Here is a 14,986-nt window from a genome sequence, read left to right on the forward strand (position 1 = left end):
TTTGCTCACTCTTCTTTGTGCTCTGAAGACAACCTTCCAGTCACTCATTTGTGTGTTGCTGTCATTTTCTTTTTCTGGTGAAGTGCTGCAGAATTACTCAGTTCTTAAAATTTTGGGAGTGATACAAGCCCAGATGATGGCATCTCTCAGCTCTGCCTTTTTATTGCTTACTTTTCTCACATTTTCTGTCAGCTTCCCTTTCTGACACCCTTAGCAGAAATCTTTTTCAGCTTATGCTTAGGATGTCCCAATATATTTTCCTACAAGTTTTGTCCATTTGTCTTGAAGTTGGCATGAAGAGGAGGAATAATCTTGTTTGTCGTTCCCTACCCAAAATCTTGCTGTCTCTTACATATTCCTCATCTGCTTTATTGCTTACACTCAGCTCTACTTTTATGTCCGACTAAATATACTTCTGAAGTGCTTTCACTATGCCCAGTATTTATGTCTGAAATCTTTCTCTGTCCATCCAACAAAGCTCTCCTCTAGTCTGCAAAAAAAAAAAAAAGGAGCAAAACGATATAGTAAATTTTACTATCCAAATCCTGAATTGACTGTGCCAGCACCTGGTTGACCCTGCTTTTGCACACTCCTCCCTTTTTTAGCTGCATTCATTTTGATGGCACCTGTCCTCTTCAAATAACTTCTGCATTTCTGCTGCTGTCTGTTGGCCTGTGTTTGTTACTGTCATTCTCAGTTTCTTCTTTGGTAGTGGTTGTAATCTCTGTGTACTCCTAGCTCAGAGATGTTTTATATGAGGCACATTTCTTTTTGCTTTGTATCCTGAATATCTTTCTGAGCCTGCAGGATCATTACATTTCCTGAAATCTCATCTCGTCTTCCTCTTCAAGTCCTCCTTTAATGTTTGCATTAAATTAGCTAAGAAAGTAATTTATAGTTCTTTTTTTTTTCCAAGCTTTAAATAAGCTAGGTGGCTTTTTAAAAATTATTATTATTATCATGCTGTTTTCCTTCCCAGTCACAGCAGTACTGAATATTGTTTATTTGTGTGTAAGTGGCACTTAGGAATCCATGCCCTGTTTGTGCTTGGTGTGTTTGCTTTGGTTCTTCTGCATCTTTAGCTTTTCCTTGTCTGTAACCAGTGCACAGGCTGCCCAGGCAGGTGATCTTACCTTCTCTGTAGAAGGAACCTGGCTGAGTCAGTACCAAACCAGTTCAGTGCAGCAGTGTGTGGGGAATCTTATGCAGGTGTTGTCCATATGTGCTGGGTACATGCCTGGAAATGGGAAGGCTGATGGTAAGTTTTTTCATCTGTCAGCATATCATTTTTCAAAAGGAGTGGAATTTTTTTGAAGGCTTAGGGGAAGGACGAATTCTGTTCAAGGTTCTTTCATTTTATTACTGTAAGATTTATGGCATTGCCAAGCCCCTTCTTTGGACTGATACCAGACCTGCCGTCCCTCATCCATTTGGAGTGCAGAGCTCTCTTCCTTTATTTTTCCAGCTTTTATTCCAAAGATGGAAAAAAAATCAGCATTTGAACTCTTTTTTGAAGGGATTAGTTTTTTCAGTCCTTATTTCTAAATTAGAAAGTAAGGAACCCTTTAAGGGGGCTTTGAGATTTTCAAAGGGGGCTTTGAGTTTTATTTTACATCCCACAATAGGATTTTCTGTTTTAGAGCACTAACATATTTCTCCTTGGATCTAACCAACTCCCTGCCCTGTTAAAGTTACTTTCTCTGCCTCAGTTCCCTTCCCCTCTAGACTTTAAGCTGTTACCTTTAGACCTGGATCCACCAATCTGACACTGAAATGAGGGCCTCATTGAAGAAAGCATTCCAGGAACAATTTATCCTTTGCTAGTTGATAGAGATTTTTCTAATGCAGGATTGCTTTTTTGGCTTTGCTTTCTTTGAGCACTGCTGAGGCCAAACGTGTTCCTAGGCACTCTGGAATTCCTCAGCAGTTGACTTTTTCCTGACTGCTGGTTCAGCTTCGGGAGAAGCCTGGATGGGGAGGGACCCTGTCATGCGCCCTGGCTCTTGAGCCCTGTGCCTCAGTACCGTGAGGAGTTGACTGCCAAGATCTCTCCAAGTCTGACCTTTTCTTGGAGTATGGTTATTTCAGCATGCTTTACTCTTTATCTTGAATCACAGAATACCAGGTTCTCTGTGAACAAAAGCAATGTTTCCTAATTTATATGCGCCTTTCAGATTGTCCCTTCCTAAAGAACAGAGGGAATCCATTCTCCTATCGTGCATTCCACCCTGCATATTTTGTTACGAGTGCCTAATTAAGTATGTTAAGTGCTAGTTCTTAGTAATTGATATCACTGAACCACTCAATGCATATCTAGGGAAAACAATAGACACAACTTTATAACAAGCTGATCATGGCCACCTAGGGGAAGGTGTAATTTTTAACTTCTAGCAAGGTTTAAATGACTGGGGACAAAGTCCAGACAAATTATTTAGGTTATTACAAAATGAGGCTCTGAGCTACAATGCTTTTAGGCTGCCCTTCTCTCTCTTTTGTAGCCTCAGGCACTGAATTGCAGCTTGTACATATATTTGGTTCCTATCCTGGTTTTCTTCTGGCTCAAAATCACAGGTGTGTTGGTTTTTGCTGGATTCTGCTTTTGTACCTGTCTTTTGTTTCCTGCCACAACAACAGACAGAGAATCCTAAGGAGAGCTGCTATAAATGCATGTTCATGTCTCTCCTACCCTTCCCCCAGTCTCCACTCTCTCCCTCCCACCCTTCCCAAATTCCATTAATATTTACAGAACAAGAGCCAGAACTCCAACATTAATCTCAAATTCAGAATGAGATTTTTCTGGCTGTATCTGCAGCTAATGCAGAAGACAACAGAGGTTAGAAATGCACTTTAAAAAAAAAGGAAAAGAACAAAAGGCCTTTTCATATTCAACACACTGGATGGATTGTGTTAGGTATAAATAAGCTTTCAAAGACCAGAGCATATGTAAAAAAATATTATGTGTGTTGTTTTTGGAAGGCAGAGGAACATTTATTTGCTTACTGAGTGCGTTGAAAGTTCCTGAGCTTTAACTTATTTAAACTCATTGTTTCTTCAAATTTTGTGTGTGAAGAAAACAGTTCCTCTTTTCATCTTACTGGTTTATGTACAGATAAGCAGTAAAACTAAAAAGTCAAATGAACAGAAAGAGAACTGTGTTGATAGTTACATGCCAGCAATGTACAAATGAAACATTCGTAAGGAGATGTATAAACAAACTCCAAACCAGTAAAGTTTTGCAAACATAAATTTCATAGGCAAACTGGAACTGAGTGGAGAGGGAAGGGAATTAAGAATTCTGACAATTTGCATTTGTTCTCTTTGACCCCAAACTAAGTATTTTCTTTCATGTTCATTGTTAAATGCATAGAATGTGTTATTAAACATTATGAATTGACTTAAAAAGCCAAAATTATTACTGTTCTTCCAAATTGTTTCTGGTTTAGTGTTGGTTTGTTCACTGGAAAGTATTTGCTGACTTCTGTAGTCTGCACAGGCACTTACTCCGCTGTGCCCCTTGTCCTTGATTGTTTCAGGAGTCACTTTTCCCTGCCATGGGGAGGATGGCTTGTGTCCCTGTCCACTTGGTGTGTGGTTCTGGCTTCTGGTGACCTCAATGAGTTGTCAGCAGACAAATTTGTTAACTGTGTCAAGTAAGGGATTGTGTCCATTTGGTTGTGAGGCCAAGGGTTCTTTCAGAGGACAGAAACTGGCCTGAATTCTTTCAATGAAGAAGGAGGTCGTCTGCGTGTCCTATGGAAGATGGTTTGGCAAAGCAGTCTGGAGAAACTGGCTCTGCAGTATCCATGTGCTGTTCTTCCTCCAAGGAACTGAGAGAACATATTTTAGTAAAGGATTCCTCAATCTATCCAATACCCCAAAATACATAAACACAGAAAATGTTGGTGGTTTTCTTTTTTTGCCCCTTTCAATATGGATTCATTTATTCTTAAATTCCAAGAAAATACCAATACCCATCAGTCCACCCTTTAGTCTGGAAGTTTGTATTATTTGTTTTTTTGGGAAAGGCTCCCATATTTTCTTCTCATCTCTCTGGCATTAGAATTGGCTTATCTCACTTTACTGATGAACCTACATTTTCCAGATAAATGAAAACATAGGGGTTTATTTTTCAAAACTGAAACAGTTGGATTGCCTTTTTGTTTTACTGGGATAAGCATCCACGATGCTCTGGGGAATGGAGAATGATCTAAAATAAGCCTAGCTGTTTTTTGTTGTTTATCTGTTTCTTTTTGCATCTGTCTTAGTATTTATTGCTACCATCTGCGTTTCATTTCAGGTTGTCTAATGTCTCATTCTGCATGTTCTTTGCCTATTCTTTTTACATAGCCTTGGGCTGTAATATCACCATTTGCCTACAAGAGATCCATTTCTATCTGTAACAAAATGAATTGCATTCATCTGTGTAATTCATTTCTAATGAATGCCTTGCTCCTCATTAAACAGTGATTTACCTTTGTTTCCCTTTCCTGCACTGTCAACATGAACCATTTTGAGGTCCTGTGGAGAGATGCTAATTTGAGAAAGCAAAAGTCAATGCAACTAAGCACTCATGGGGGCCATCCTCCTTGGCACTTTCAAAAATATTCATGGGACATGCTGCAGAATAAAATTTGCAGGTGGATAAGAAGACTCAAAATATTTTCTTGTTTATAAGCTTTCAGTGTATGAAGGCAATGCTTGACAGTTTAAATGCAATTCTCCTTGACACTGCCAGGAGGAACTGAATCTTTTCAGACCTTGTCGGTTCTGCAAGAATTTGACCTATCACAGGCACGTTTTGGGAGACTGTACTCTTGGTTCACTGTCCCCTCCCTACCTTTTCAGGAATATTAAAATATTTTAATGTATTTTCAGATTAATATTTTTAAATACCTAATTTTAAGATATGTCCAAAAAATATGTCAAATTTTTTATGAGATTCAAAGATTCATATAAATATTTATTGCCGTTGCCAATAGTATCTAAAGGAAAAGGATGAATGCCATTAATTAGTGAAATAGGGCTGTGGAGTAATTTTGTTACAGATTTGGTTCTTATGCAACGTTTGTGTAATGCACTTTGAAGCTCTCCAGCAACATTCCCTTTTCCAGCCCTGCACTTTGCAGAACAGCAGAATCTGCCATGTGTACAAATAGATCTGTGCTGCTGACAGATGATGGTTAGAGTATGGGATGAATTACGGAGTTTATTTTCACTTTAAGGATAGTTTGAACTACAGCAATGGATTATGAATATGAAAATACCATTGGTAAACATAATTTAGAGCAATACAGGAAATTTTATTTACAGCCTCTTTAACTCTTACTTTGGAGATAGCACAAGCCACTCATCAGGACTTTTGATTGCTTGAATTTAGCTTGGCATTTTTCTGTATTTATTCATGTGTTGGGCCAGACTGATCCCCATTTGAAACTCTAGAATTATCAGTGGGCATCAGTGGATTTACAACATGGACTAATTTGATCATGGTATTATGAGGGGATTGGAGGATGGGAGGTTGGGTTTTTGTAACTGGTCTTGCTTAAGTCATGTAGTATTTTGAAGTAAGAACATTGATTAATGTAACAAAACCTTATTTTTAATATACATTTTAGAGGACAAAACTGACCTTGAGAACAGTGTGATGCAGAAGAAAATTAAAATCCCCAAACTCTCTCTCAATCACGTAGAAGAAGCTGGGGAAGTTGCAGATTATGGGGAAGAAGATGTGGAGCTTAGACACAGTAAGGTACTGAAGCCTTTCTGGTTTATTTTCCCTCCTCACCTTTTTTTATCTTTTTTGTCAGTGCTTGGGGCATGTATGAATGTCCTAGCTTAAGAATTCCATGCTTGCTTTTGATCCCCTTAAAACTGTGTTTGGTGAAATTGGGTCACATTGTGTGTGGGGGGCTGGGGTATGGGTTTTCAAAACGTGATTTAAGTGCAATCAAACGTTTTCTTGTGCATAGTGTCTGCGCAGTGTAACTGCCACCTGGGACTGATATAACAATGCTCTTCCACTTTGGCTCAGAATGCCTTAAAAGTCACCAGTACCCCGCTGTACCAGTTCTTGGTGGCACCTGTGACATACTGCTCACTGCTTGTTTGGAACTGGGAGGGGTGCTCTGAGACTGTCCAACTACAGCTGTGACTGAGAAGAAGAATTGACAGGGCTGTACCCTCCATTATAACTCCCAGTTGCCTTTTTAGGTTCAAATGCCAGAAACCCACTATGGAAATATATTTATTTTTTGATATCAAACTATTTCTTTAAAAGTCTGCCAACCTTCAGAATAAGATACTGCTTTATGGCTTCATGTGTTTTGCAGCTGCAGGAGTGATAATAGTTAATTTCCATGTAGTGAGCCAACTTTTTTTTAAATTGTTAATTATTTTTTTTTTAGAGCACAAATGCAGCAGGTGTAACATCAAATAATTTTGTTTTCTGTCACATTACTCATGGATATTGTGGTATGGGAATTAGATAGTGTCAGCTTCTCACCACTACTCTATGAGCTGCATTTGCTTTCCTTGCAGTTGCTTGGAAATTCAAATGCCTTTTCTTATTTGGCCAGTAAAACTTAGTGACTTTACCTGTACATATTAATCCCACTATCCAGACCCCAGGAAAGTGGTGTGATTTAATTTGTAGGGTTTGTGCAGGTGACTGAAGGTAAAATTCCACTGGGAGTTCCCAGGTCCTGAAGCCTCTGCAATGCAGTACTAATATAGAAGGAATCAGTTGATAAGGAAGATGAGGCTGGATGATATATTCTGTCTCCAGCTTCGGTGTTTTCAAATCCCTTTTAGTGTTTGCTGATAGTGTTAACTCAGTCACTTGCATCAGGCAGTTGGGTGAACCTGCTGTAGGGATAGTCAGTGAAGGTTTTGTCTCCCAAGGTGTGGGAAGGACAAGCCCTCAGTTCACAGAACAGCTTTGTGCCTGTGCTGCTTTCACCTCTGATGTCGTCACAGGTGACAAATGGAGCACACAGTTTGTTCTTTCTCTTGCTTATCAGAAAATCAATTGTTGTCAGAAATCTGAATGTTAAGGGTAAACTTTAAAGAAAAAGAGATCTAGATCAACTTTTTCAAAAAGAAATTAATGATACAGAATCAAGTGACCTATATACACTGCCTTTGTCAGTGTTGCACAAATGCAGGAAGGCCTTTAACTGCCTCAGAAGTTTGTACATGCATTTAGCTGAGTTACAACTTCATGTTAGTTATGCTTCATATTATATCCATAAGAACTTGTTAGGCAAAATATTTTTGCAGTCTGGCTTTGCCTTAGTCTTTTGGAAGACAAGCATATTAACAGTTCCTGAGACTCTCCTAATTTATTTGTTTTTTATTGTAACGTGCAGAGACAAGATGGGAGGAAACAAAGTGAAGGTACACACAAAAGCATTGAAGCAGTTGTTGCTCGCCTTGAAAAACAGAACGGGATGAGTCTCAGTAATACTTCCAGCCCTGAGGAGGCTTTTATGGAGGCTACAGAAGGCATGAACAGTATGGACGATGCTGTAGTTCCTCGGATTCTCTATGAGGAATTGCTGAGGAGTTACCAGCAGCAGCAGGAAGAAATGAGACACATTCAACAGGAGCTTGAGAGAACGCGGAGACAGCTTGTGCAACAGGCAAAGAAGCTAAAGGAGTATGGGGCACTCGTGTCAGAAATGAAAGAGCTCAGAGACTTGAACAGGAGGCTCCAGGATGTACTGCTCCTAAGACTAGGTAGTGGTAAGTGCCGGACTTAAGTGGGACTAGTTTGAATGAATTTTGCAGGTGTGATCAATAGTAATGGAAATGTATTTGAAGAATAGCAGTGGTTGTTAAACCGGACATTGAATGTTAAAAGGGTTTTCTGCTGTGGCTGTACAATATGTGTCGAATTTGTATGCTATGTACGTCTGGGGTTTTCTTTAAAAACTAGAGGTCTTTGTGCTGGAATGGCTGAATCAGAGTTCCATTTTAAGCAGCTGTATTATAAAAACTCTCTGACCTTCCAATATATGCTGAAAAAGTTAATAAAGCATCATCTGCAAAATATACCAGTATGTTCCAGTTTAAAAAAAACAAGATAAGAAAAGGTGCTGGAATGAATAGTTGGGCTTATACTAATTTATCCTTTGCAGTTAGGGGTTTTGTTTGTTGTTATGTGACTATGTTACCTTCCATTTTCTGACCCCTTTTCCCATTAGTAGCTTATTAGAATGTGATATATTCCTGAAGTTTTAGCAGTGGCTTTAAAAAGCCATGCTATTTGAAAAACAATGGATTGTTAATAGCATAATTAAAAAGACTTTATATTAGTGTCCCGTTTATCAACACTTGTTGCAAAATGCAGTTTTTTGTAACTTGGATTTCAGTTTTAAGTATCTTGGGTCAATTGCTCCTTTGTTTGGGTTTATAACAATTATTTAAGCATTATGTTGGAATAAATGGGAAAAAAAGACAAAATAAAAAGTTCATCCTTTTCACTGAAGATGGTACCCTTGGAATACCTTCAAAAATTTGACGAATTGCATTTATTTGCGATTTGAATGTGGTACTGTGCTGAAGATTTGCTCGGTGACTGAAACTTGGTTGAAATTTATGCATCCAAACTTAGCATGCCATTCTTACGTCTGCCTTTGTGTATCTGGAAACTTAATTTTTGCATGTCAGTTGGATATTGGCTCTTCTCCTGGACTGGAACGAGTGCATGCAATTTGCATGTGGGTCTGAGTTACCCTCACGTACAGAACCGGACCTGGGAGAGCATGTGCCTGTGCTGTAGCATGTGTTCAGGTGTGCCCACACCCCTGGAGCCAGGTTCTTGGAGTGTCCCACAACCTAAACTGGGTGTCTGATTGTGAATGCGCATCACTGTTACACTGTGCACAATTAAAACGTCGTTACTTACCATAAACATTCTAGTTAACTTTCTAAATAAAACTAAATAGGCGAGGTTGCCGCAGCCTGAAAAAGACGATGTGGTTGGCAGGAGATTCCACTGAGCTTTCTAAAATTTTCCTTGGATGGAAAGATGTTTCTTCATCTGCAAGTAGTTAGGTGGAATTTATGGGAATGGAGCACGAGCCAGATGTTGGTAGGCAATGGGGCTGAACAACGTAAAGTACCAATTTAGTTGGTAGACTTGACAGCAGTTGGAGTGGTGAGACCAGCAGTGCAATGAAGACAGCTACTGAATTCTGTCTCTTTTCTTTCACTTTAAGAAAAAGAAGATGCGCTTTTTTTGCTTCAGCCAAATAAAGAAACCTTAAGAGAAAAAGGGAAAAAAAGTAAATAGGAAAAGAAACCCTGGGAGAAAAATACTGAATCTTCTCTAAATATTGGGCATGAATTTCTATTTGTGTGTATCAGTGTGACAACTGAAAACAAATCCCAATTACATTGAAGACAAGTTCTTTAAATTTAATCACATATATGGAAAAATATCAGCTATACAACACTTCCAAAAAAATTCCTTGTTAATATTCCTTGTAAGGAACATTGGATGGTAAAGGTGGAATTTGGCCGTGCTGGCTTTGTCCTTCACAGGGTTTGTATTTCCTAAGACTCAGTGTATTAACTGTTGCTTACTCTGTTGTTTTTCCTTTTAGCCTCATTCACAGCAGAGAAACAACCATGTTCTAGAAAGAGCAATACAAAATTTATGAATAATTAGCAAGGGAGACATCTTCAGCATGTTCTAAATTAGAGAGTCTGATGACAGTATGAAAAAGTACTACTTTTAATCAAGAATAGATACGTAAAGACTCTTTTAGTCTTCCTTACTTTTCCAGCTTATAAATGAGGTATGTTTGGGTATATGAATAATCTCTGAAAATTGTTCTGAAAATAAATTACATCCTAAATTCATCTGCAGTTGCAGTGATCTCTTAAACCTGGAGTTTCAAATTACATGTAATTTATGTTACACTGCACTTCTAGCAGGCTGGACTTAATGCAAACTAATTGCATTTCTGTTTCACCTTAGAGACTTGTGATTTCTTTGCATGAGATGACAGCTGGTTTGTGCTGATGAATTGCAGCTGTGGGAAATGCTTGCCTGTTGCCATTTTAAACTTGCAGATCAAATATAGAACAGTCTCTTGAGCTAACGTGCAGTCAAGTAGTCAGTCTCCTAATTTCCCATCAATGTGTTGAATTCAGTGAGGAGCTGGAAGTCAATGTATTGTACTTGAGACTTGGGCCTTCAGCTCTGCTACTAAACTGGATCCACTTTTGTGGCAGGAGTGAGGAGGTTCATCTTCCTCATGGTGACACGAATTGCTCTTTGTCACAAAAGAGCCTTGGAGGCAGCCATGGAGAAATGCTTAATATTATCTTTATGATTTTAGTCTATTATTTCTTGGCACATCCCTTCACGGGGAGGCAGGCATTTCACCAGGGCTCTAGGGAACCAGAGCAGTGGAAAAATGGGGTGACTGTTGTGGAAAAGGTTATGGTGTTCCTCTTGAGCTCCTGGAATAATGTGTGCAGCCTCTTGCCTTGCCCACGTGGGCAACTGGAAGCCCTGCAGCTGTAGGCCTTTGCAGTTTGTTGTGTTGCACCTGAAAACACACCTAATTTGCCATCTTTTTCTCAATAGAGGGTAAGATAATTTAAAGAATTAAATAACTGACTCTCCCCTGTAGGGACTTTAAATAGCCCTTGGATTGCAAAAGAAGAATTTCAATTACTTCTTTAAAAAAATAGCTGTCTCCTGGGCAAGATCTGTGTCATTCCCTGTGGCTGGAAATATGGTCAGTACTGAAGTTCTATAGGGATAACGGTTGGGTGTTTTTAGCTCCCTGATAATTTCTTCATTTTCATATTATATTGCTGAGAATTAGTGTTGCTCCAAAGTCAGGGAGTGTATTCACATTCATTCAGAAACATTGATTCATCAGCATGTGCACACAGACCCCCAAGGTTTTACTTTTAATCCCAGTTGAATTTCAGTGATCCAGTTTACAGTGTCTTGGGACTGACACCAGTGTAGGGAGAATGAAATGGGATTTGTGTCTTACCACATGTCAGGAATTACTGTTTTTCAGCTTTTCTACATTTGTTTGGCTTTTTGATGTTAAAAAAAAAAAGGGCCCGAGGTTTCTGTCAAGTACAGGAAGTACCAGTATTACCATTTCTCTGTCTTGTGGTGTTTTGTTTCAAATTCTGGTAGACCATGTGCAAAAACTTACTTGCTTACAAATGTATGCTGACGCTTTATCAGTCAATTTGTTTTTACTTTCTTACTAATTTTAGGAGTAGCATGTAGCCTAAGGTGAATTTTTGAGGAAAAGGGATGGTAAAGGGAAGCCTTCTACCTCTTCATCCTGATCTGAATTTGCTGGCCTCTTGGATATTATAAAAAAACTGCAGTCAGGAGAAAGATTTTGCAATAAAACATTTGTTTCCTTCTTACATTCTGAAAATCGTCTTTTTTTTTTTTTTTTTTTTTTTTTTTTCCCTGATCCTTATTACATAAGTGCTGTCATTGTTAAGCCTTTAGATGGAGGTTTATATTTTTATATGTCCCATTCATCATCTTTAAAATAAGATGCAGAGAGGGGGAATTTGGAGTGTGGTGGATGGGGCACACCACTCTTTTGGCAGGCAGGCAGGAGTGCAGGTTGCATGTGCAATTCACAGCATGCAGGGTTGAAAATGGAGAGTTTAGTGGTTGTGGAAGTGTCTGTGGAGACTGCGTGGTTAGAGGCAGGTTTCTGTTTGGGAATCAAAAATCAGGATATAAAGAGGAGATTTTAAAGGCTTTCTTTTGGTGACATCTAAGCAAGTAGTTAAAGCATGAATTGGAGCAGAGGTATTCTGACCTGTGAGAGCTGTGGTTGTTGTGGACTTTAATCAGCTTTTTCCTTGGGGCTCTGGAAACCAAATTCCAGCTGTGTCAATATACGACTAAAAACAGTAAAAGACTTCTAAATAGGGAGTAGTAAAAGTTTTTAAAGGGAAATAAACGTTTCCTGCTAGGAAGAAGGTGGTTATACTTAGGTGTCTCCCTCGAAGTGACTTTCAAAGTGTAAGAAAATAGCCCTTTGTTGAAGAATGTAAAGTAACAGCTTCAGAGATGACTTCTTAAGGTCACACTGGCAATTACATTCCTGCATCTGCTTGTTCAGCTGTGCCCATGCTGTGGGCAAGCTTTGAGTGTTTAACCAGTCCAGGTCTTCCTCCAGTCTGAATCAGCTTTACAGTCTCAAGTTTAGGAAGTTCAGTTTTTCTTGGCTGTACTGATGTATATTCATGGTACTAGAGGTGCTTACTAAGATCACTATGAAATTATAATGCAAATGGGATGTTTTGTGATTTCTCTGTTTGTGCCATGCTTGCACTGGGGCTGGCTCTTAAGACCCTCTTGTTGGTGGCACTGCAGTGTAGGATTGTCTGAGTTGCCAAGACAACTTTTAGTCATTGGTGAGCGTGGAGTGGCAGCCAGCTGAGAACATTTAGCTGGCTATGTAGGTGTAGGATAAGCTATAGGATAAATGTCAAATGCTGACAACGGAGGAAGCACTGCTGTTGCTGTATAATAATCTCTAAATGAAACTGCACAAAGTAGGAGGGATGAATGCTGTACTTGTTCCAGGCACAGAACTATTTAAGATGCATGACTAAGACCTGAGTTGTGGTGCCAGTGTGACTTGCAGAGTTGGATCAGTTCAGGGCTGGGTCTGTGTGCACAAACACTGAACAGGGAGCTGAGGGGTGACCTGACTGATGATTGGGTTGTCACTGGCTGAAGATGTCAGGGTTGGGCTGCAGGGTGGTGCAGTGCTCTCAGCACCAGCCTGGGACAATCTAACACTGACAAGTGGTTTAGACAAGAGTTTATCCTTAGAGTTCTGGACATGAGGTATTTCCATGGTGTCCAGAGTTGTCCAACTGTGTTGTCCAACTTGCTGTGCTGTGGAGCCACCGGCCCTGCATGGAACTTCAGTGCCTGCTGGAGCTTCTTGGGATCCTAGAGCCACACATCAAGGGACACTGATAGGCTTTGGGCCATAGCCTTGACTTCTGGTGGAACCCCTGCAATGAACGGAGTCATGAAATCCAGTTCACAAATTATTTTTAGTTTGTTCTTCTGTCCTTTTAGGAATGTTTTATGACTTCGATCTGGAAAAGTTGATAACTAACAAAATAACTATCCCCCTTTAAAGTCTCAAACATATGCTTAGCAGTATTCCATTGTTTAATTTGTGCATAATTTTTGTTGATTAAAAACAAAAATCAGTGTTGAATGAATTAGACAATCAAAATCCTAATTTATGTGGGTTTTTTTAACCTTTGATATTCTTTCTCTGCATGGTACTTCAGCATAAAGAGCCTAAGTCTGTTTCCTTCATAGCATTTCTGCAGATCCTCCCTATTTTAATACACTTCTGTTACATCTAAAGAGATTTTGGATTTCTATAATATTTGTAATTCTGTGTGGATAATTTCTGTAATTATCACAGTAAATTATGCAGGTTCCTATGCAACTATATAGCAATTCTTATTTGAGAATTACTATTGTTGCTTTTGGTTTATAATTCCAATGTCATTTTAACATAATTTTCTTAGTGTGCATTGAGGAAATCTTACCCATATCTGTAATTGTCCTTATGCTTTAGGAATAAACTCAAACACTTAAATTAAAATTAAACATTTTAATGTTGATAAAGCAGGAATACTTATCCTGCTTTTAGTTACTGGTGTTCAGAAGTAGGGTTTTGGTTTCGATTACTTCTAACATTAAAATGAACATGACTAATATGTTATTTTATGCTAATCATGGGTGCTGAAGGGATTGATTTAATGTTCTCTGGGATAGCAGACAGCTCTCTTTTCTTAACTGTCTAGGACCTGCCATTGAGGTTGAAAAAGTAAAACCTGAATCAATTGAGCCCGAACCTGAGGTACAGAAGACCTTCAGTGAGGAAGCAAATACATCAACGTACTTCCCTGCCCCTGTTCCAGTAATGGACAAGTATATTCTCGAGAATGGAAAGGTATTTTATATTAAATATAGCATGAATCATTTTTAAATGTCCATCTGGTGATGTTCTTGTGGAGTTTTCATTGATTGTGGGGGTTTTGCATGGTAGCAGCTTGTAGAAGCTTCCTCAGTTTTCATGCAGGTGTGCTGTTGTGCTGAGAATTGTGAAGTTACACAGATATGAAGAGCCTAGAAAAGTATCTTCAGTGGTGAGAGCATTGAGTGCTGTACAACATGAGGAATATAGTTACTAAATAAATATTCATGCACAGGCAAATTGACATAGTCTTCAGTTGGTGTCATCCATAAATAGACCAAATATTGACCAAAGTCAGTAACCCACATTATAGAGTTACATGAGTCCACTTAACCAAAATACTTCTTCCTAAAAGGTTTTTAATGTTTATAATGTGCTGTGGCCGTATTGCAGAGAAGCCCTCATGTTTAGGTTGGAGTGCAGGAGGTAGTTATGAACCCCGGAAGGAAAATGGGCTCCCTTGCTGCTGGTAGGGGCGTTGCCACTGAATTGAGCTGATGTAGTGCTAATTTCCAGAGACTTTGTGAAGTTGCTGAAATACCATCTAGTTCTAGTTTGCCAGTACCTGACTGAGAGCTTTTCAGATTTCAGTGTGTTTAACACATTAACTGCTCATCTACCTAGGCCTGCTTTTACAGCTGTTTTCATTATCATTAAATAAATGTGATGTTTCTTATACAAAATTGTAATTCCTTCAGAATTGCCTGTGCAGATCCTGTTTCTTGGTGTATATAGATGCATTTGGTACCATAACCTGAGAATCTTTAGGGAGGAAACATCCATTCCAGCTTTGCTGTGCTGTTGAATTGCTGATGAAATATAGCATGAAACTGCATTTTCTGATTTGTGTTAGAAGATTGACTGCACCATGTCTGTCCCTCTTGAAGAAAAATTCAACATAATCATTGAGGACAGAATATACTTGAAAAATAGTAGAATCTTGACAGTTTGACAGGTATTTG

At 39.0% G+C, this 14,986-nt stretch overlaps 1 protein-coding gene across 10 annotated transcripts in view; it reads left to right on the forward strand.

Annotated features, from left to right (window-relative positions):
- The window catches only part of BEND5 (BEN domain containing 5), an 878,609-nt gene that overhangs the window by 535,519 nt on the left and 328,104 nt on the right, over positions 1 to 14,986 (forward strand). For 5 of the 10 annotated variants that reach the window (XM_072932491.1, XM_072932487.1, XM_072932488.1 and 2 more), the window contains 3 exons: positions 5,616 to 5,749; positions 7,368 to 7,743; positions 13,852 to 14,000. The exons of 2 other annotated variants lie outside the window; for them this stretch is intronic. In XM_072932491.1, coding sequence (XP_072788592.1) covers positions 5,616 to 5,749; positions 7,368 to 7,743; positions 13,852 to 14,000 — 659 coding nt within the window. Of the gene's footprint in view, positions 1 to 2,498; positions 2,572 to 5,615; positions 5,750 to 7,367; positions 7,744 to 13,851; positions 14,001 to 14,986 lie in introns of those variants that run through there. 3 more of the 10 variants (XM_030278793.4, XM_072932489.1, XM_072932492.1) reach the window with 3 other exon arrangements.

This window comes from Taeniopygia guttata, chromosome 8, assembly GCF_048771995.1.
Source record: "Taeniopygia guttata chromosome 8, bTaeGut7.mat, whole genome shotgun sequence".
Classification (NCBI taxonomy): Eukaryota; Metazoa; Chordata; class Aves; order Passeriformes; family Estrildidae; genus Taeniopygia; species Taeniopygia guttata.